This window comes from Centropristis striata, chromosome 1, assembly GCF_030273125.1.
Source record: "Centropristis striata isolate RG_2023a ecotype Rhode Island chromosome 1, C.striata_1.0, whole genome shotgun sequence".
Classification (NCBI taxonomy): Eukaryota; Metazoa; Chordata; class Actinopteri; order Perciformes; family Serranidae; genus Centropristis; species Centropristis striata.
Genome location: NC_081517.1, coordinates 4,892,302 through 4,916,187, shown reverse-complemented (window position 1 = coordinate 4,916,187; position 23,886 = coordinate 4,892,302). Strand labels below are relative to the sequence as shown.

The 23,886-nt window shown below is 34.2% G+C and overlaps 1 protein-coding gene across 1 annotated transcript; it reads left to right on the top strand.

Annotated features, from left to right (window-relative positions):
* Positions 1–4,012: 4,012 nt before the first annotated feature.
* LOC131975105 (target of Myb1 membrane trafficking protein-like) lies at positions 4,013–23,871 on the top strand. The gene is made up of 15 exons (XM_059337646.1): positions 4,013–4,180; positions 7,992–8,076; positions 10,013–10,091; positions 10,352–10,501; positions 13,869–14,003; positions 14,101–14,250; positions 15,401–15,517; positions 17,067–17,200; positions 18,487–18,529; positions 18,617–18,749; positions 21,016–21,082; positions 21,765–21,840; positions 21,956–22,015; positions 22,104–22,146; positions 23,307–23,871. Exons 1-15 carry the CDS (start codon positions 4,108–4,110, stop codon positions 23,447–23,449), a joined length of 1,488 nt encoding a protein of 495 aa, XP_059193629.1. The 5' UTR covers positions 4,013–4,107; the 3' UTR covers positions 23,450–23,871.
* The last annotated feature ends 15 nt before the right edge of the window (positions 23,872–23,886 follow it).

Here is a 23,886-nt window from a genome sequence, read left to right as displayed (position 1 = left end):
AAAATTATTTTAAAAAGACACAAAATTACACAAAAACACCCCAAAATGACAGAAAAAAATTAATTACCAAAAAAAAACACAAAATGACCAAAAAAGATACAAAATAACTAAAAAAGACACAAAGTTATAAAAAAGACACATTATTAAAAAAGACACCAAATTATTTAAAAAAAGACACAAAATGACCAAAAAACACACAAATTGACAGAAAAAAACTAAAATACTTAAAAAAGACACAAAATTATAAAAAAAAAGACACAAAATTATTTTTAAAAAGACAAAAAATGACCTAGAATGACCTTAAAAGACACAAAATGATTATAAAAAGACCAATAGTTATTTAAAAAAGACAACACTATTTAAAAAAGAAACAAAATGACCAAAGAAAAGTAATTAAAGGGACCTTCCACAAACAACACGGTAAAGTGCCATTCATATAAAACTCACATTAAACTTTCATATCAAGGTGGGGGCTACAAAATATCGCCATATGTAAGTATAAGTATATGAAACAATCAGCAGATAAGAGCCCTAAACCACGAGTCAGTAGCTTGTAACATATGATTGCTATTTTCAGTAAACAACTGTTCTTTTGATACAACAACAACAACAACTCAACAACAGGTTTACTCTCTTTCACTAAGAGTTGTGTTTCACAGCTTCTATCCTGCTGAAATGCAGAACACCTTAAGGACACTAGATGGTACTGTTGACATAAAAGTGTCTAACTACACCTACAAATCACTTATAAGTTTGTTTGTTTTTTACCACTACAAACTACTACACTGCAAAAAAAGCAGTGTTCAATAGAATTTTAAGTTGGACAATTAAACTAAATATTTTAAATTTTGTTTTTGACTCTGAATTCAGATTTTTGTCAACTCAACTGTAAGTTGTACTAACTTATAATTTTACATTGTCAGCTAATGTTGCAACCACAATTTTGAGTTAGCATTGACATTAGCATTACGCTAATGGCTGCTCTTGTAGCTGTAACCATAGACATATATATATATATATATGTCTATGGCTGTAACAAGCAGCGTCGCTAGCATCAGTTAGCTGCTAGCATCAGCGATTAAGAGATTAAATTATATAAATCAAATGAAACAATAGAAAAGAATAAATATTTAATCAGATTATTAATTTAAAAAAAATATATATATATAATTATTATAATTAGTAGTAGTAGTAGTAGTAATAAAAACAATATAATACCAATAAATATGAGTATTATTTTATAGTATTATTATTCTTATTCTTATTATTAATAAGAATAATAATCATAATAATCATAATAATAATTATAAAAACAATATAATAACAATAAATATTATTATTATTATGAAATCCAATTAAAAACTACACAAAAAAGTAGAATACAGTAAATTATTACACAGATATACAAATAAATAATGCTCTATTAAAAGCCAGACAGTAAAAGAGATAAAACAGGACAGAATTAATCTTTTCATGAATTATACACCGCAATATACTGTATTAAAAAAAATCTTCACATATGTATCGGGTTGCTGCATGTTGGTGTCCGTCCTGGATTCTAAAGTTCTAGCTTTGTTCACAAAAACAGGACCTGCACAGATTATCTGTGACAAGGTGTTCGATTTCACATTAGTCAAAGAAATGTAATATACCAGCTCTCCAGGATGCGGGCTAGTTGTGACCTTTGAAAATAATCATTTCAAACTGAAAGAGCAAATCGGCACATTAACGTTTTCATTACAATTTTTCAAAACTGGTTTTCTTGTTGGTGGTTGCTCAGTTGCTTTGTCTCATTTGTGCTGCAGGGAATTAAATCCCTCATACAGGTAAATCAATAAACTCAATAAATTAGAATATCATAGAAAAGTTTATTTATGTCAGTAATTCAATTCAAAAAGTGGAAATAACACATTATATAGATCCATTACACACAGAATGAAACATTTGATGTCTTTAAATGTATTTAAAATGTATTTATTTATTTAAAACTAAAAAAATATATATTATAAAAGACCAATTTTTAAAAAATAAGATCCCTTACTTAAGTAAAAGTACTAATACCACTCTATGAAATTACTCTACTACAAATAAAAATCCTGCATTCAAAACTTACTGAAGTAAAAGTACAAAAGTATCAGCATCAAAATGTACTTAAAGTATCAAAAGTAAAAGTACTCTTTATGCAGAATGGCCCCACTCAGATTGTTTTATATATTCTAAATATATTATTGTATTATTATTATAGATATTGATTATGTTAGCAGCATTTTAGTATTGTCAAGGTACAGTTTATTGAAACTTAGTATACTTTTGTGTGGTTTTATTTATAAACCGTCCACCTATGGTAAAATCCCCTACATCCTCAGTCATAAACATGACATGGGTTGTGTCATGAACATTAATGACACTTTGAAGTAACATTAATGCTCATGATACTTGTCATGTCATGTTTCTGACAGGCTTGTGTGACTCTTATGCAGACACCTTCAAAATAAAGTCTTACCATATCTTGCTTAACAAAGGCATGTTAAAAAAATTGCCTAAGTCATTAAGTTTAGTTGTAGTTTAGCTTTTTTATTTAGAACATGTGCGAGTAACACAACAAAGTAAACTGAAAAACAAACAAATCCAATGAGAATAATCAAAACAAAAATAGCGATAGTCAAAACAAAAGCTATAATGTTAACGCAACATGTCCGAAAAGGAGTAGGATGAAGCATATGATTATTTAAATCTACCCCTTCTCCACTACTCAATTAACATTTTTTTCCCTAAACATACATATTTACATAATACATATTTACAAAAAAATAGAAAATAAATAGATTAAAAAAACAAATACATAAATCATGTCATCTTGTCATGTCATGTTTGTGACAGGCTTGTGTGACTCTTGTGTAGACACCTTCAAAATAAAGTGTTACCATATCTTGCTTAAGTCACAAAATTAATATATTTCAATGTTAAATCTCGACCTGAAATGTAACTAGTAACTAAAGCTGTAAATGTAGTTGAGTAAAAAGTACCTCTAAATGTAGTGAAGTAGAAGTATAAAGTTACATACATTGAAATACTCAAGTAAAGTACAAGTACACAGTGGTGGTTCTACACAGGGGCCTACAGGGGCCACTTCCCCTGTGAATAAGCCCTTGGCCCCTGCTGTGGCCCCTGTGTCAAATTAATAATAAAATTATCAATTCATAACGATGAACGACGGAACAATTCTCACCTATTTTTTGTTCAAACAATATCTCATTGTACACAAAAGGAACCCAGAATGTGTACATTGTATAAAAGTTTAATTGTGCAATAAAAGCTAAATATAAAGATAATTCTCACTGTGCTGCACTTTCAAAATCAAAAAAAGTAATTGTTCACAAAAATGAGAAATGTCATTGTCGTACAAAAATAACTGTTAATGTTGCTTAGTCTCATTGCTTCAATCAATGTCGTTCTTCCAAATATGAGACTTTTAGCAAAAATAAAGGTTTTGAATAAATATCATTTTTGACGATTTTATTGTGCCCCTCTGATTAAACACTGACCCCTCCTTGGCCCCCACAGTAAAATGGGTCTAGAACCGCCACTGCAAGTACGTCAAAATTATACTTAAGTACAGTACTTGAGTAAATGTACTGTAAAAAGGCATGTTCCAAAAAAATTGCGTAAGTCATTTATTTCTCTTAAGTTACATAATTTACACACAGTGTTATTACTATGCCAATAGCCATCCTTTGTTACATCCTTTTTGAGTGAAATGATCAATAAATGTCATATGTTACACTTTAAGTGAAGTTTTTTTGTGTTTCCTGCAAAACTTGAAAAAAAAATGAGCTAGGTGATTATTTCAACAGGGTGACGATATGATCAGATTTTCTGCCGAGGACAGTGTAAATGTGGTGAAAGCAGCGGCTGTGTTGATGTTGCTGTTTCCTGCTCTCTGGGTGTTTTCACGTGACCTCTCGGAGCCGTGCGCCTCTCTGCAGCTCTGATCAGCCGCAGACAGAAAGCGAAGAGAAACATTGAAGGGAAACATCGCACTTTTCAGCTCAGTAGTCGGCAAGTTACTTTCAGTCCAGTTAGAGTTTCCGTTTGTCAGTTTCCAGGATGTTTTCATTCGGGGAGAAGATGGAGTTTTTCATTGCAAACCCCTTTTCAACGCCCGTCGGTCAGAGAATCGGTAAGTCGTAGTTGATTTTGAAAGTCTACCTTTAGGCTATGCTACGAGTTCACCGTTTGATTACAATTAATTTAGTTTAATTAATATAATCAATAACACGTGTTGGAATGTTATAACCACGTTGACAGGAATATGAAACTACTTCATAACTCAATTACCGTTTTACTGTTATAAAAGTGCTTAAAAATTAACTCAAAAAACTGACAGAAACATGAAAAGAAGTCTAGAGCCAATGACGCGACGGAGGCGGGACTTATTTACCTCTATCTTTCGTGTGATTGGCCGCTGCAGGTTGAGTGACAACTGATTCGGCGAATCAAGGAGGCACCTTGTGTGTCCTCTTACTTCCTCAATCACAGATGTTTTGTCAAGATACAGTTTCACACCTTGTTCACAAGTGTTACTGATGCTGTCATTTAATAAAAATATCTCATGTTAGACAACTTTTAAAGCTGCAGTATTTTCTCATCACGGCAACAGGTTACTTCTTTATGTAAGAGCAATAATAATAATACTAATAATAATAATAAAGACCTGTAAGCATCCACATACAGACTTCAGATCAACAGCTGACGCCTGGAAAAGAAAGATGTGTAATGATGAGGACAGCCATGAGTAGTGACCTTATGTTACACACTCATCTCAAGCCTTCCTTCCTCTTACCTCATCCACTCACTTTCTCACACATAAATGTCAGAGAGGCTTCAGCAGCTACTTCTGAGAGGAATGAGAACAGAAGCAGCTGACAGTCACATGAAGTGGAGGGAGTCGGAGAAGGAGAGAGGAGGGAGGGAGGGAGGGAGGGAGGGAGTGGATGCAAGGAGGAGAATGAGTAAAATGGGATTGAGAAAGAGCAAGGGTGAGGGTTCTGAGTGTGTGTGTGTGTGTGTGTGGGGGTGCTGGTGGAAAGGAATGAAGGAGATTTAGAGACTTATGAGGAGCCTGTGAAAGGCGGAGTGCAAAAAAAAAGCTGGCTTTGATTGCTTAATAGTTTAAAGGGAACTACATGTTTGAGCTGGAAACCCATTTTCTCAATCAGCTTATTATTATTATATTCAATGAGTCCCTATAAAAACGATATTTTCCTACTTTGAGGCCTGTTATGATAATTACTATATCGACTTATCGTTCAATATATATAAAATGGACATGATTTTTTTTTTCTAGACTCAATATATCGTCGTTTACATACTTTTTTGTGTTGTGTTTAAAGTACTAGTATTCATATAATGGGAGATTAAGTAGATTTTTCAATTCTGGACGAATGAGGTTGTGTGTGAAAGTGAGATGTACAATGAGGTGTAATACTCTTAATGCGTAGTGTTAATATACAAGTGTATATTGGGTAATAAATGGATGTACATTGAGATATAAAGAGACACAAATAGTTATTTTAAGAAAAAGAAACTTAATCATTCAACATGGTTAGACATATATACAGACACAGATATAGGAGGGAAGAAGTTTACATGCAGCACAAACAGATGGATGTGAATAATGTGAGTAAGGGTTATTAGGTGTCATTAATGTGGAATGTGTAGATTGATAACTATTGTGTTTCATATATTGTGGCTATGCAGACCACTACAACGTCTGCAACTCCATAAAACCCTTACTTTTCATAAGGTACCACACCATCCAGCACATACACATTGAACATTGATATTAACTGGAAACTATTAGAATATTATTGGAAAATCGAACCTTGTAGTGCACTTTAAAACTCCGAAAGAGTTTAGTTTTTTTCTGTCATTTTTTTTGTCTTTTTCTGATCATTTTTGTCTTTTTTGGGTCATTTTGTGTCTTTTTTGGGTCATTTTGTGCCTTTTTTTTAGTAATTTTGTGTCTTTTTTTGATCATTTTGTGTCTTTTTTAAGTAATTAATTTTATTCCCGTCATTTTGTGTCTTTTTTTTTTAGTAATTTTATGTCTTTTTTTGGTCATTTTGATACTGTCTCCAGCGGCCCCCAGGTAATTTGAGTTTGAGACACCTGCCCTAGACACACATACAAACGCACGCACGCACGCACGCACGCACACACACACACACACACACACACACACACACAAACGACGCGTCTTGCTTTTATAGATAGATAATGTGCAAATGTTTGACAGGCAGTGCAAATTACCAAAAAAAACCTAAATTTCCCAAGCAGCAATTCAAGCTGTTTATATGTTATTTGTAGTCTATTTGAGTCTATTTTATTTGTTTTGATTGTAGTTTAATTATTTATGTTTTACTTAGCCAGGATATTTTAATGTTTCTTTTCGTCAATTCATTTCCAATGTTTGATATGTTCCTGAGATTTAAAAATAATTGCTGTTGAAAAGGATGTACTTGGATTTTTATGCTCTGATTTCATTATATCAGTGGCATAAAATGGTCCTAAAACGACGTTTATCGTGATGGTTTCTGGGAAAATATATCGTCTTAAAAAATGTGTTATTGTGACAGGCCTACATACTTTACAATAGAGATTTCAGTACTTGTTTTTTTTTTTTTTACTGTGATCTTTTTGCTGGTTTAAAGTGGATGGGGCCTTGTTGGATAAAGGAGATGGCTGTCCGGCTTTTTTCAGGCAAATGTGATTCAAGTGCATCCACACAGTCATCAAGAAACAGACTTGATTGTTAGAGGGGCTCTCAATGCAATTTAACATATGCAGATTCTGGTTTAAAAGTATCACTCAGCCTGTTAAAAACTGTTGTATAATGTATTCTGTGGCTCTGGAGGAAGCTCTCTAAAGTCTAAGAACACGATTTAATCAGACTTGCACACGAACCAACTGTCTGCTTTAAGCCGTATGAATAATGGATTAAATGACTAAAGGTGTGATATGGAAACTGTCTCTGTCTGTAGTGAACCCACGCAGAATTATCACCAAGACTCTTCTCAGGTCTAAGCAGCATTTTAGCGTCTTTCAGCTCATTGTTTTGGTTTTCCATCCCACGGCTTTACCGTTTTGGTTCACCCACGGCTTTCATGGCTTTGTTTTTCGGTCGGGCAGGCTGCTGTTTTCTGCAAAAAAACCTTTAAAAACTGACACTGTTTGCTACTTTGTTACATTATCACATTTAGCGATTAGCTGCTAAGTGGAGCATTTAGTACATGCGTTTCAAACTTGCGGCCTGCGGGCCAATTGCGGCCCTCGTGGCAATATTTTGTGGCCCCCACCTTGATATGAAAGTTTAATGTGAGTTTTATATCAATGGCACTTTACCGTGTTGTGTAAGGAAGGTCCCTTTAAAAACTTTTTTTGGTAATTTTATGTCTTTTTTAAATAATTTTGTGTCTTTTTTTAGTAATTTTGTGCCTTTTGTGGTCATTTTGTCTTTTTTGGGTAATTTTGTGTCTTTAATTAATTCTGTGTCTTTTTTGGTAATTCTGTGTCTTTTTTGGTCACTTTGTTTCTTTGTTAAGTAATATAGTTTTTTTAATGTAATTTTGTTTCTTTTTTGGTCATTTTGTGTCTTTTTTAAAATAATTTTGTGTCTTTTTTGGTAATTCTGTGTATTTTTTGGTCATTTTGTGTATTATTTCTGTGGTCATTTTGCGTCTTTTTAAAGTAATTTAGTTTTTTTCTGTCATTTTGTGTCTTTTTTAGTAATTTTGTGTCTTTTTTTGGTAATTTTGATACTGCCTCCAGCGGCCCCCAGGTAATTTGAGTTTGAGACCCCTGATTTAGTAGCTAAAGCGCCATAAACTAGCCATTAACTGAGGATCTCAATTTTTTTATATATATATGCACCTGCCTATATTGCTACTGCTTATAACTGTAACTTCACCTGATTTGATCTCTGCTGACAGAGCGAGCGACCAGCGGCTCTCTGCAGTCGGAGGACTGGGGACTCAACATGGAGATCTGTGACATCATCAACGAAACAGACGAGGGGTAATGGCGTCACACAGTAGACACAAACTGTCACTATCTCACGCTTTATGCCAAGTCTCAAGGGTGATTCTCATGAAGATGGTACAGCTCATAGCAATCAATCAATCAATCAGACTTTATTTGTACAGCACTTTTTATACAAGAGAGATGCAACACAAAGCTCTTTACATAAAAAAGGAGAAAATAATAATAATAAAAAGATAACGACACATAGAAACAAGCGAACACACTCCGCCCGTCCCACCTCCACCCCACAGGCAGGTTAGAAATAAATTAGATAAAAAATAAAGTAAGATAAGATAAAATAAAATAAGATAAAAAGATATATATAATAATAAAAAATAAATAAAATAAAAAGCTAGGTAAAAAGATAAAACAATAAATAAATAATTAAGAAATAGAGCATGATAATATATATATATATATATATATATATAGAGAGAGAGAGAGAGAGAGAGAGAGATAGTAGCAAATAAATACATAAATAAAAGAGAAGATTTAATAACACTAAGATGCATGAGCAGAAAAATCTCTAAAAATGGTTCAGGTAGTCTTCAGTTTGCTCTTAAAAATATGAACAGTAACAGCAAAAATCCAAGATCATTGGATACATATTTTCTTTGACCCTTTATAACATATACAATCTAAAGTCACTGTTTAATATGAGTTTATAATGTATTTGAAAAATGTTCATGTATTTTCTGACATTTTTAGAGACACTGTGAGCAACAAAATTCATTACTGTAGCACATTTTTAAATAGAAATAAAAAAAAAAACAACAAAAGTTTTTTTTTTTCTTTGGCAAGCATTTGGTATCACCAAAATGTATTTTATTAAAATTGACACATATTTTAATGCAAACAATTCTATCATTATCGTAGCATTCAACCATTTTTTATCATCAATTTTCATTCAGATTTTGTTCTTTATACATTGTTAAAAACATTATGTTTGATTATATTATATATTCTCTCTATAACTATACATTTTTAAACAAATGTATATTTATTTTTATAAAGTTTATTAAATATTTATTGTATATAAGTGTGGGGAAACCATAACATTTTATATCTGGACGCATTACGGTAATGAATTTGTGAATCAAAAATATGTTTAAAAATATAGAACATTTTATTTTAGCACAAAACAATGAACTGTGCCCCATATGGCTATAGTGTTAATTCATATAAAAGTGAAATATATTTAGTTTAATAAAGTACGTCCTTGTAATCTTCACAGACAGAACTTAGACTGGCTTCATGAGAATCCCTCTACTGTACGAATGAGCACACTGTACTGTTTGTCGGTCTCCCTGTTTTATTTTTGCATGACTTTTTACTGTGTCACTTCCTTTATGATATGGTCCAGTTTCTATGCAGCTGCTCGTGGCTTAATGACCTACTTGTTGTACTTGTTGTTTCAGGCCAATCTCACAGTTTGTCATGCAGAGTGATTTTTGATACCGTAAAAAGATCAGAAGTTTAGATTGTATTACTTTATTTCTTGTTATTATAGAGATCTTCTTTGTAGGGTTGTCACAATACAAAAATGTTCAAATATTTAATACTCGATACCATTTTCGATACCACAAGGATAAAAACAAAGACCCCAAAATTAAACAGAAATATTTTTATTAACAAGAAAAATGCAACATGTAAAAATTAACAGAACCACAGGTTAAATATTTATAATAAAAAACAGTTGTGCAAAAAGGAACTGCAACTATGATAACAAGCTTCAGGTCTGAAGTAGTGCAAAAAATAAATAAATACAATAAACAATAACAATTAGAACAATATTTTGAGGTTGTATGCTGTGCATGGGGGGGTATCGATACTTTTGAAAATGAGTATCGATACTTTTGACAACCCTACTTCTTTGTGAATACATTTTACGTATTTTCATTCATAAATCTGTTGGTTTTTTTCCTCTCAGGCCCAGAGATGCAGTCAAAGCTATAAAGAAGAGAATTATTGGAAACAAGAACTTCAGAGAGATCATGTTAGGCCTCACTGTGAGTAACTTAAAGTTGTATTCATTCTTTCACCAGTTGAGGTTTGAATTGTGCAAGAGTGTAATTTGAAGGCCAGAATGACCCTTGTCCTGATTGGCTGGTGGCCTGGAGGCGATGATGTCACTGAGTATGCTTACACAAGAGGCTAAATCAACATTCAAGTCTTAGTGTATGTGAGAATGTTTTATTTTGGAGCAACTTGATTCAATCGACTTCATTACATTTATTGATTTATTTTTACATTTCTCGCTGTCACACAGGTTCTTGAGGCCTGTGTGAAGAACTGTGGCCATCGTTTCCACCTTCTTGTGGCATCGCAGGATTTTATTGAAGGAGTTTTGGTTCGTTCCATTCTGCCCAAATATAATCCTCCCACTGCCCTCCATGACAGGGTGCTCAGCCTCATCCAGGTATGTGGAGGCTCCCACAGACGAATATGATGGAAACTGCAAGAGGGATGCACATAATGACTATTTCTAGTTTTGATTAATCAAGATGGTTATTTTCAATCAATCAATCAATCAATCAATCAATCAATCAATCAATCAATCAATCAATCAATCAATCAATCAATCAATCAATCAATATTTGTGTAGCACTTTACATAAAAGAGAAATGTAACACAAAGTGCTTCACATAAAAAAGGAGAAATTAATAATAATAATAATAAAACATAGAAACAAGCAAACACCCTCCATCCAACCATCCTATTAAAAAACAAAGCACAAACTGAGGAAACTCCATCTCAACATGGAGCAGTGAGGAAACACTGGAGGCAGGTTAGAAATTAATTAGATAAAATAAATAAAAATAAAGTAAGGTAGGATAAAATAATATAAAAACAGAAGTAAATAATAACAATAAAAAGTAAAAAAAAGCTAGATAGAAAGATGAAAACAATAAATAAACAATTAATTTGGTAACTTCAGGTAATATTTCCAGAAAAAAGTTGCAAATTTACTAGATTTAAGTGGCAAATCTACAAGAAAAAAAGTTGCAGATTTAAGAGATTTAAAGTGGCAAATCTGCGCGAAAAAAGTCGCAGATTTACGAGAAAAAAAATGGGATTTTTTCTCCCAGATTCACCACTTTAATAACCCTTAATAGGGCACTCACTGAAATATCTACAAATTCCAAATTTCAACCCTAGAGAATATTGGAGGATATTACCAGAATGTGTAAAAAAAAACAACATATGAAAATAATATTTTGAGAAAAAAGTTTACGAGATTAAAGTGGCAAATCTACGAGAAAAAAATGTGAAGATTTATAAGATTTAAAATGGTGAATCTGCGAGAAAAAAGTAGCTTTTTTCCCACTTTTTTCTCGTAAATCTGCAACTTTTTTCACGCAGATTTGCCACTTTAAATCTGCGACTTTTTTTCTTGTAGATTTGCCACTTTAATCTAGTAAATTTGCAGCTGTTCTCTCAAAATATTACCTGAAGTTACCAAATATAGTTCTTTGCCTGATAAAGGGTTAAAGGTCTGACTGTCTGTGTTTAGGCTACACAGTTTATTATGTACTTATTTTAGGAGCCAAGGTTATTCTTCCAAAAGTAAAAAAACAAACAAAATGTAGGCCACAGAGATATGTTTAAAACACAGAAAGAAAGAAAAAAAGCATAAAATGTCCCCAGTGAGGCCCAAGGATCAGGTGGTTTGTCTTCACCTGTATTGTGAGACATTTCAGTGGTTTGTTGACATCCCGCAGCTTCTACAGTTTACTTAAATTAGACTCTATTATGGCTACACACATGTTCAATAGTGTTATCTTTATGCTCTTTGTTATTTAAATAACTTCACACATTCCTGTGCCACACGGTCAAAGCCTGAAACCAGCAGGAATGATAAATTAAATATAGCTGGACTTCAGTGGTGGAATGTAACTAAGTACATTTACTCAAGTACTGTACTTAAGTACAATTTTGAGGTATGTGTACTTTATTTAATGAGTATTTCCATTTTATGTAACTTTATACTTCTACTTCACTACATTTTGAGTCAGATGTTGTACTTTTTACTCCACTACATTTAGCTGACAGCTTTAGTTACTTTACAGGTCCAGATTTAACATGAAAAACATCATACATTTTAAATTGTCATCCATATTAACACAAACAATTTCGTTTATTTTTCATTTTGTTAGTTTTATGTTATTTAATTCTGTTGACTTTTATTTGTTTTTAAAAAAAAATGTTTTACTGTATTTTTAGAGTTTATATGTATATATATATATATATATATATATATATATATATATATATATAATTAAAATGAGCCCTACCTTGACAACAGTGAAATGCATCAATAATAATAATAATAAAATAATATATTAAGAATATATAAATATGAATATTGAACTTTTTACTTCACTAAATTTAACTGACAGTTTTCGTTACTTTTCAGGTTGAGATTTAACATAAAACCAGAAGTGATCAGACATTTTATTAAGTTAAGCCACATAACAGTATATTTAGTGGTTAAAATGAGCTCTGGCTTGAGAAAATAAACATTTGATTACATTAATGCATCAATGATAATAATATACAATAATCTATTAGGAATATATAAGAAATTACTCCACAACAAGTAAAAGCCCTGCTTTTAAAACATTACGTAAATTAAAGTACAAAAGTATCAGGATTAAAATGGACCCACTCGGATTTATATTCCAAATATTATTATTATTGATTCATTTATGCAAGCAACATTTTTACTGTTGTAAAGGTAGGGCTCATTTTTAAATAGTTAATATACTGTTATGTGGTTTAACTTATAAAAAATACATAATTTTACATTGATCATATGTTTTTTTTAATGTTAAATCACCAATGATAATAATACAATAATATGTACTGTACAACATCAGCACAATCTGAACATTTTTGCATATAATTTGCACTCTGCACATTCTCCACTTATTTTGCACTAAGTTGTATATAGTATATTATTATTGTATATTTTGTATATTGTTAAATGTCTTTTCTTAGATTGATTTTTTTATTATTATTTTTTTTTATCTTATCTTAAAAATTGTGCGAAATTTTGCGGCTGTAACAGAAATTTCCCCGCTGTGGGATTAATAAAGTCAAATCTAAATCTAAATCTATATTTAGAATACAAAAACAATCTGAGTGGGTTCATTCTGCATAACAAGTACTTTTACTTTTGATACTTTAAGTACATTTTGATGCTGATACTTTTGTACTTTTACTTCAGTAAGTTTTGAATGCAGGACTTTTACTTGTAGTGGAGTAATTTCACAGTGTGGTATTAGTACTTTTACTGTAGTAATGGATCTGAATACTTCTTCCATCACTGTTGGACTTGTAAATACTGTTGGACTTTTTTATTTTTTCTGTCACTTCTCTTGTCTTCACCCAGTAAACAGTTTTATTTATTTTTTTAAACTTTATTTTTTTCAAGTTTTCACATACATACCATACATTGAACTCAAAAGTAGGTGACTAAAATGGCATTACAAAAGTTACACCCGTTGCCAATAGCAGTATGCAAAACAGATCTTAAAAATAACAAAAAAAATAAATAAAAGAAAGAACAAGAACAGGGGGGTACGAATAGATTAATACAGGCTATGATAGCGTTGTTGCTACAATCATTTAACAAAGTGTTTCAAATAAAAGACAGGTTGTTTCCTCTTTGCATGTAATTGTCCCACTTTCTCCAGAAAGCATCTCCAGTTTTATTGAACACTGATGTAGCAGTCAGTCATTCTCATTATATTTTCTCATATCTTCCCCCGTCACATCACCAGTCGTGGGCCGATGCGTTCCGTAGCTCTCCCTCCCTGTCGGGGGTGGTGTACGTATATGACGACCTGAGGAGACGCGGTCTGGAGTTCCCCATGACGGATCTGGATGCCCTGTCCCCCATCCACACTCCCAATAGGGTGAGGCTGTCTACAAAGTGAAACAATAAAACACCAAATCAACTGCAGGTAGAGGTATGGACAGTATCTCTACATTGTGCCTCTTGTGGTCCTGCAGAGTATCCCAGAGAACGGGACTCCTGAAGCGACTCCTGCTGCTCCACCGACCACTGAGTCACAGCCACAAGCTCCTCCCACTGCTCCCACTCACAGTACTTCACCAGCCGTTCAGACCGGAGAGGAACCAGCCTCCCTCTCTGCACAACAGGTACAGCTGCTTAACCCATTTAAGCCGGGAAAACATTACTGTGTTTCTACCATTAAAACTGGGGGCGCTGTTGCGATGGATGCATGGACAGATAGATAGATGTGTGTATGTGTGTGTGTGTATATATATATATATATATATTTATATTTTAGGGCCGGGACTCGATTAAAAAAAAATCTAATTAATTAGAGGCTTTGTAATTAATTAATCAAAATGTATCGCATTTTAATCGCATATAAATATTTGACCTGAGAACAGTGAGAAGTAATTTTTTTCACATGGATTTTTAGTATACCATTGAAAAATGACTGAATACATAAGCTTAAGTAACAAAAATATTGTTTATTTTTGTTCAAGCCCAACAGACCAGTGCAATTTTTGCCATTAAGTGCAGCAATAGCATATTTAGAAATATAGTACATTTCATAAATCCAGGTAGCCTATAGGTAGGTAGACCTTCTGTAAACTAGAATACTTTGTTTTTTTAAGTAAAACACAATCCACGCTAGCTACCACACCAGCCGCTAGCTGCTATATGTTTAGCATTGAGGTGATACTTGAGGCTGGATGTGCTGCGGTGATATGTGAATTCCTTGTTGCATAGCAACACAACCATGCTCTTATCGACGCTTCCATCCGTTGGTTTTTAGTAACTAAATGTCCCATCATCCACGGGGCCAACCAAAGGTCTCATCAGCTTCTTCCTTCATGTTCACTGTGGTTTGTTGTTGTCTGAACTCATGAACGCTAGTTGGTGCTCCAGTATAATCGGTCCGCCTGAAACTCATCCAGTGAGAAACGTTCCGCCGTGCAAAAATAAGTGCGATTAAAATGCGTACATTTTTTAACGCGTTAATTTTTGTGTAATTAATTAATCTTCATTAACGCGTTAAAGTCCTGGCTCTAATATATTTATATATATATTATATATGTATACACAAATACACACACATAAGTGAAAAATAGCTTACAAGTATATAAATATACGTATATATATACACACACACACACATACAAATATATACTTTTAAGCTACTTTTTGCTTGTCTGTGTGTGTATTTATCTATAATACAGACGAAATTATTAAAAATTATCAAATAAAGTAGGGAAAACTAGTCATAAGGGGTAAAAATATGTGTTTGTTATTCAGGAACAGAAGTTGAGGACTGAGCTGTCACTGGTGAAGGGAAATCTCACTGTGATGTCAGAAATGCTGAATGAACTAACACCTGGACAGTGTAAACAAGATGACACAGAGCTGCTACAGGTGAGTGTGTTTGTGTATCATCAATGATCTGTGTGCATTTTAAGTGCTACAAAGCTCCTGAAACTTATCTTTAAAATCTTGAAATCTGACCATATAATCGGCTAAAAAAAGGCTAAATTTCTGTATCGGTACAGATTGTTAAGTGATTTTAAAAGTATTAAATTAGATTAGATTCGACTTTATTAATCCTACAGCGGGGAAATTACAGCCGACCACAAAAATAGCACACAAAATTATTCCCCTTTTAGATAAAGATAAAAAATAAACAATCTAATAGAAAAAGACATTTAACAATATACAATATACTATATACAACCTGGTGCAAATTAAGTGAAGAATGTGCAAAATATCTGCAAAATGTGCAAAAAAGAAAGAAACTACAACACGTTCAGGTTGTGCTGGTGTACAGTCTTATGGCATTATGCCTTGTGTATCTATGTAAATTGATGGGAAAATAAACAGACAGATACTAGTTTTCACTTTATTACACTTTCTCTCTTTGGTCTCTGTTTTTCCATGCTGCCTGTACAACTGACACTCTACTCCATGTGCTCAATGCAAGTTGAGGTAGCAAAATTCTGGGAAATGTACTAAACCAGTGATGGGTGTAAAAGCAATCTCAGAACCTTTTAGTTATCGGTTTGATTATGATTTAGCCTCTAGGGGCAACAGCCAACATGTCTGGGTGTAGTGTAGCCAACAGACAAGAAAATTGTATATAGAGACTTTGCAGTGCCGCACTTTCCAATGTTTGCAAAGTCATTCTGATCATGAGTCATTTAGTTTATGTACATGGAGATAGGGCTGCACGATTATGGCCAAAATGATAATTACGATTATTTTGATCAATATTGTAATCACGATTATTAATCATGATTATTCATCATGTTAGGGAAAACATCTGTATTTTTATTGCACTACTTTTAAACAAACAATAGGCACAGTTTTTAGTGTCTGGTGCTTGTTGTAAACAAACAGAGATCGCAAAGTGAACACCTCCTGCAGCAGCAGCACATACACACTGTACTGCTACAGAGCTAACTGTTAGCCTGTTAGCAATTTGCAGACTGGACGCTAAGGGGTTAACATCCCTTCTGGCTGTGTTGTTTATTTGGCTTACCCAGAAACATCCAATTTCCCCCGAAAAACTCAGCAGCCCCCATTGTTTTACAGCGAGGAGATCCAAGTGTCTGATTTGGGATACAGTTAGCTCATCGGCGTTAGCGTCCTTTAGCCGACTCTGGTAAACCCGAGGCTAATGTACACGGTTAAAACAATATATGGTTTGAAAGATAAGAAGCTAGACTTTAGTTTCACACCATTTTAAATCATCGAAGCATAACATGATCATTTATAATGGTAGTTAATGTGAAATTTTGATAGAATTTTAGCCGAATGGTGTCCGATTTGGGATACAGTTACGTTGCACCAAAAGAGTAAATTTCTTCTAACCTTAATATAACTTGTAAACTAGATCTACATTAAAGATTCATGATTTTACTGTACTTTATGTAATTAGTGATGTGAATCTTGTCCTCTGTCCAAGCAGCAGCTGTACTCAGTGTGTAAAAAGATGCAGAGTCGAGTGGTGGAGCTCATCCCCCAGCTGATGGATGAAGGATTTATTGAAGAGCTGCTCGTGGTCAACGATGACCTCAACAACGCCTTCATCCGATATGAGAGGTACGCTGCCGCCCAGCTTTGTGTTTTGAGTTATGTTTGTAGGTAGGCCTGTCATGATAATCAATATATCGACTTATCGTTCGATAAATAAAAATGGACACGATAGTTTTTCTGGACTCTGGGTCTGGTATGTGTTGTGTGTGTTGTCTCCTCTATTTGTATCTTATGTATTATGTACTTGCTGTCTTTTATACTTGTATTTATTTTTATTTTTTTAGGGACTACAGATGCAAACTAGCAGCTTTGCTATAATCCGGTATATTTACAAAGATGTTTATCGATTTTCATTAATGTGCACTGTCCCTATCCAAAAATAAAGTATTCATTATTCATTCATTATTCGATAAATTGTCGTTTACGTTCGTGTTTGTTTACATCAGTCATCAACATTCAGTCGCGCTGTTCTTTCCCTCTCCTGTCAGTCAACCTGCGGGGAGGTGGGACTCACACACACACACACACACACACACACACACAAGCACAGACAGACGGTGTGGACAGCATTGAAGCAGGTGAAGCAGAGAGAAAGAAAGCATTAGCGTACTCGAAGCGAAGTTTTCTGGCGGCCATAGCTGAACAATTACAGAAAGTGTTATAAATGGCTGTTATAAATGGAATAAATTCCAGCTTAATGCCACAGTGACTATGTGGGAACATTTTGGATTCAAGCCAGATGAACAAAGAGAGTCCGCTAACATCAACCAGCTGGTATGTCTAATATGTATGAAGATAGTCGCAACAAAAAGTAGCAACACAACAAACCTCAAAGTCCATTTAAAACATAAATCCTTTAAGCTGGGAACAGAAAACATGGCGGAGCCCTCCACTAACCGACAACTTGGAATCAAGGATATCTTTGCCAAAAAATGCAAATATAAACGTGACAGCAGAAGATGGCGCACGCTCACAGATAGCGTTACTCACTTTATAGTGAAAGAGATGCAGCCATTCAACCCTGTGGAGAAACCAGCATTTAGAGAAATGCTGCAGATTTTTGATAGGCAGGACGAATTACCTCAAAAAAAAGCATTTCAATGCCGATGTTCAATATTCTTGAGAATTAAAGTTAATTGCTCTTAAAAAAGGATGTACTTGAATTATTATGCTCTAATATTATATCCGCGGCATAAAAAACCCCAAACATCAACAATACTATTGTTTATCGTCGTAGTTTCTGGGAAAATATATCGTCCTAAAAATGTATTATCGTGACAGGCCTATTTGTAGGTTTTATAAGTGCAGTATATATCTCTTTATATGCTCATTGTATTGTAATTCGGTTTTAGGTTCGACAGACTGAACAAGGCACAAATTCCGAATACTCATCAGGTAAGAAAATCACTTGCTGTGTTTCTGCTGTAAGGATAAACTCACACACTAGGTGGCGCTCACTGCGTTGTGTCCTCACTCTAACAGAGCTCTGCCACAAGCCCGAGCCTCATCGACCTCAGCGCCGAGCCTTCAGCTGTCAGCCAACCTGCTGTCATCACAACAACCAGCGAACCAGCAGTCAGCACCCAGACCAGTCAGCAGCAACCAGCCAAGCACAGTGAGTCCACTTTGAGGAACCTCTGCTTCATACAGTAGTGTTCAAAAATAATAGCAGTCCAGTGTGACTAACCAGATTAATCTGCTTGAACACACCCCTTTCAACTAATTGCCCAATAGCACAGCCTTAAGAGCATGCATATCACAAATGCTGGGTCTTGTTGGTTTTCTGAGAATCTACTGCACCTACTGGTACCTTGTTTGCCATGTAGCAATAAAAACTAGAAAATTTCCTCTGAGGAAATTCTGAAAGGGCCACGGGGGCTACTGCCGGTGTGTGTACACTATGATGAGATTCTTCAGAGATTTCAAACTATGCCCTTTAACCTCAAAATGTGTGTGTGTGTGTGTGTGTGTGTGTGTGTGTGTGTGTGTGTGTGTGTGTGTGTGTGTGTGTGTGTGTGTGTGTGTGTGTGAGAGTGTGTGTGAGAGAGTGTGTGTGAGAGAGTGTGTGTGAGAGAGTGTGTGAAACGTGTATCTGGAGGAGTGTGCACGCTTATGCGCGCATTTGTGTGTGTGTGTGTGTAGCGAAAATCGCATAAAGTTACCTGTGTGTGTGTGTGTGTGTGTGTGTGTGTGTGTGTGTGTGTGTGTGTGTGTGTGTGTGTGTGTGTGTGTGTGTGTGTGTGTGTAATTAAAATCACATAAAGTTACCTGTGTGTGTGTGTACGCGCGCGTGTTTGAAGCATGTGTATGCATGTGTGAGCGCTTACGCGCATGTGTGTGTGTGTGTATCTGTAACTGTAATCACATCAAAGATCAAAGGCAATCAGATCAAAGCAATCAACAGAATTAACTGACACCTGAATGTTCTGGCTCAGTGACAGCAGAGGTAGACAGACTGGAATTTCTGGCCTCGAACAGAAAGCATTTTTGGCAAAACCATAATACCTATCATTGATCCGACTTCACTTTGAGCGTCCTGAGTTCTTCCTGAACGTCTACATATGTTGTTTTTTGTCAGAAAAATGAAAAAAATAGCTTTGTTAGAGCAATCTAAAAAAACTGTTGCATCTCCCTTTTTCAGAAATCTTCCTGCGTTTTTAATATGGGAGCCAATGAGGCTGTTGGTGGTGTTGGTGGCACACCTGTGCGTCGTACGCCCAAACTATAACTCTGACAGCTTTACCAGAGGATTGTGAGGGAGAAGACAAATTTTCCTACATTTCTATGTATAAATTATTTCTGTAGAGTGGAACTTGCGGCCTGGAGCGCAGTTTTATTTTTTGACAATTTTTTCTCTCCCTCTACACTCTGGCGATGATGTCACACACTGTGACACGAACATTCGAGCATTTCTGGTAGAAAACAGGAAGTTGTGGCTTGACGTCACATGGGTACGGGTTGCTACAACAATAAACATCACCATGGCAACAAACATGACAACTTAGGAATAGGGAGGAAATAAGGAAATGCACTGCTGCAGCATAAGACGTGCAGAGTTGCAGGTTGCTATGTCTGTGGGTTATATTCAGAATTACAAAAAATATGCTATTCATATACAGGTGCTTCTCAATAAATTAGAATATGATGGAAAAGTCCATTTCCAGTAGTTCAAGTCAGATAGCCCCAACCAAGTATTGACAATTCCATATTAAACATACTTTTTTGGTCTTTTGTAATATTACATTTTATTGAGACACTGAATTTTAATCACTATCATTAGAAAAATAAAATAAAATAAAGACTTGAAATGTTTCATTCTTTGTGTAATGGATCTATATACTGTGTTATTTCCACTTTTTTAATTGTATTACTGACATAAATCAACTTTTTTATAATATTCAAATTTATTGAGATGCACCTGTATTACATTTTTGCATAACAGTGATGAAAAGAAGTATTTTAATCATGTTTGTGTAATTTAAAATTAAAGGTATATTATGTAACATGTCTGCATTAGAGTGGGTAAGAAAGACTAGACTTATGTCTATATATCTATATATATATATCGTATATATTAACATTATCTCAAATGTTTCTAGCAATGTTAAAATAAAAAATGGTGCATCTTATTTAGTCGCCTATCAGTGGTGTCATACTGTATAACCTTTAACCCGTCTTGTTAAGGGGAAGCACGGTAAACACCAGATGATAAGTCAGTGAGTAATTATAAATCATACAGTATCCCAGAATTACACTCAGCAACAGTCAGTCCGGGAAGTTGGCACTTGGTTGCTACAGAAATATAGATACTAACATGGCTGACGTAGTTTATCATTCAGTTTTGACTCATAACTTTGAACCGTCTTTGAACTGTCTTGCAGAAGAGGAGGAGGAGTTCGACATGTTTGCCCAGACGAGAGGCAGCTCTCTGGCTGAGCAGAGGAAAAGGTGAGTCGGCCTCACTGGTGACATCATAACATGACGTACGTGCTCTCACTATATGTGTTGTGTTTATATTTTTCATAACTTTCAAATGAAAGATATCTACAGTTTAGTTTTGGCCTACAGTAAATGGCACCACATAAGGAACACAAAGTCATTGCAATTACATATTTTTGTCAGACTTTTATTATATATTCTCAGGTTTCAACATATATTCTCAGGTTTGAATATATATTGTCAGACTTTTAATATATATTCTCAGGTTTCAATTTATATTCTCAGGTTTCAACATATATTTTAAGACTTTTAATATATATTCTCAGGTTTTTTATTTATATATATATATATATATATATATATATATACATACATATATGTATATATATGGTATATATACCATATATTCTATATATATATGCACCGTATATATATATATATGCACCGTATATATATGCACCTTATATATATATATATATTTTTTTTTTAAATTTTATTTTTTATATTATATATTTTATTTTTTTATTTTTAACTGCATTACAAACAAAAATGTCCTTTCTCAATAAGAAATGCCACAAGATTGCAACATCCAATATTCAACCACAGATCTGTTGAAATAAACATGTTGAAAAAATATTAGGTAATATCGGCCTTGGCTGCATCACAACATTAACCTCCATCCTTTCCCCAGTGTCAGGTATGAGGACCCGGGAGCGGTGGAGGGCCTCGCTGGAGCTCTGGATACCAGGTTGCAGGTCACAGGAGGGGTGTGTATACCACAAATTAAATAAAAATATCCAGTGAAATAAAAGTACAAAACATAGTACTTAATGTGTAGATAAAGATAAAACTTTCCCCTCTCTTGATTACTTTTCCTCTTAGATGCCACCAGCGAAAAACTCTCTGCAGAACAATGTTGACAAGTGGTTGTCTTGTGATATGGTAAGAAAAGTCTCTGTACGAACGTTGTTCCCTGATATAGGAGGATATGATCTTTACCCTCTGTGTTTTATTGTGTTTGGAAATGCAGGAGGAAGTCCAGTCTTCAGTTAGTGAGGGAGTGACCAGTGAAGGTATGTTTTTCTCTACTGATCATTACTGCCGTTTTTATTTTATTTTATTTTTTTTAATTATCTTTTTTATTGATTCCACATATCAACATTCCATCGACATTTTACATGTGCTGTACAATTTTCCAACAGTAGTAGAATATTCGCATACTTCTCCACCACGGAGCAGAGACATAGTTTGACACAAATTATCAAGTAAAGTTACAGTAGAAGTAAAATGTAACCTTTTTCCACTACTCTCCTTATTTTCATAACTCTCTTGCATTGTCCCTTTTTCTCCCGTTGGAGGGTAAACATATCAAATAAACATATGAACAATGAACAAGTTTGTAGCCTGAACCAAGGGGGTCAATAATCTACAATACACAGTGCCCTTACTGTACAAAGTCTGCTCTCAATGGAGACACAAAATCAACCCAGTTTTTCCAGTATATTATAAAAGTATATGTTTTTCGTCTAGTTGAGAAAGTCCATTACTGCCATTTTATGCAACCTATACATCAGAAGACTTTGAAAAGATTTAGAAAAGACTCCCAGAAAACTATCAGCTCACACCTAAAGACAAGTGTTTAGAGTTTTGAGTCTCACACTGAGATTTTAGACAGACTGTGAATCTTGCAGGGAAACTATTTACAAGACTACAACTAGATTCTTTTAGCATTTTTTTCCTACCATGCAATTTTTTCCCATCATGCTCTTAGTAAAAACTTACTAAACTGAGGAGAAGCAGCTTTAGGCTCCAGCTGCTCAGTGTGTGCAGTGGTTTGTGTTGAAAAAAAAAAAAAACGACAAAAAGAAGAGAAGAATACGCCACAAAATGCCCCTCACAAAGCTGAAAAAGGGTTTCTCTTTCTCTGACTTGAAAAGTTGACTATTTTACAGTAAAAATAGATATGAGGAAGAATAAAGGAAAAGAACATTTAGAAATGAATTCATGATATACATTTATGTCCTATTTAATTAATGTAATATAATAATATAATGTGTTTAATTGAATAATTATATTTATCAGCTCTATCAACTTTCACTTAGTTAATCATACATTAATCATCGATTATTTATTACTTATTCATGTATACATTTATTTATTAATATATTAATTTTGTATTAATATATGAATAATTAATTAATATATTAATTTATTTATTAACTGCTCCTTTCAGACTTTGATAAGTTTCTGGAGGATCGGGCGATGGCGTCACACAGCAGCGGCCAGACGATTCGAAACGTGCCCTCCACATCCAGACCGCCGCCACAATCTACCCGGCAACAGGACAAATCACATGACCAGCTTTTTTCACTCTGAGTTTAAGGAGCAAAATGGAGAAACGGGTGGATATGAAGGTCCACTGACACACGCCATCATATTTAAATGTACCCACAATCAGACACACAGCTGTGTTAAGTCAGGTATTCTCTTCCAGCACACACACAATAAAACCTGCTGCCACTACAGACCTGCTGCCTAATCAACTCATTGCATTAATGCAATATTTCTTCGTTAATTCCTGCTGTTTGTTTTCTTTATGTAAGTATAAACAACTTTATATGACTGTATTTATGAAATCTTTTATTATAATGTTCATGGAAACAGAAACATCAATTAGAGTGTTTACAGTTAAATATAATGTTGGAAATATATTTGATATTACGCCATTATGTGCCTTTGACCCAGACATGATGATGATTTTGTCTAGATGAGAATAAATGGGTTTATTGTTCTGCAAACATGTTGCTTTTCTG

Bases quoted from the DNA above. Each gene is read 5' to 3' on its own strand.
- LOC131975105 (XM_059337646.1), top strand. From the start codon at position 4,108: ATGTTTTCATTCGGGGAGAAGATGGAGTTTTTCATTGCAAACCCCTTT. The intron at 4,181-7,991 runs GTAAGTCGTAGT...CTCTGCTGACAG, and splicing joins GCCCGTCGGTCAGAGAATCG to AGCGAGCGACCAGCGGCTCT. The intron at 22,016-22,103 runs GTAAGAAAAGTC...TTGGAAATGCAG, and splicing joins AGTGGTTGTCTTGTGATATG to GAGGAAGTCCAGTCTTCAGT.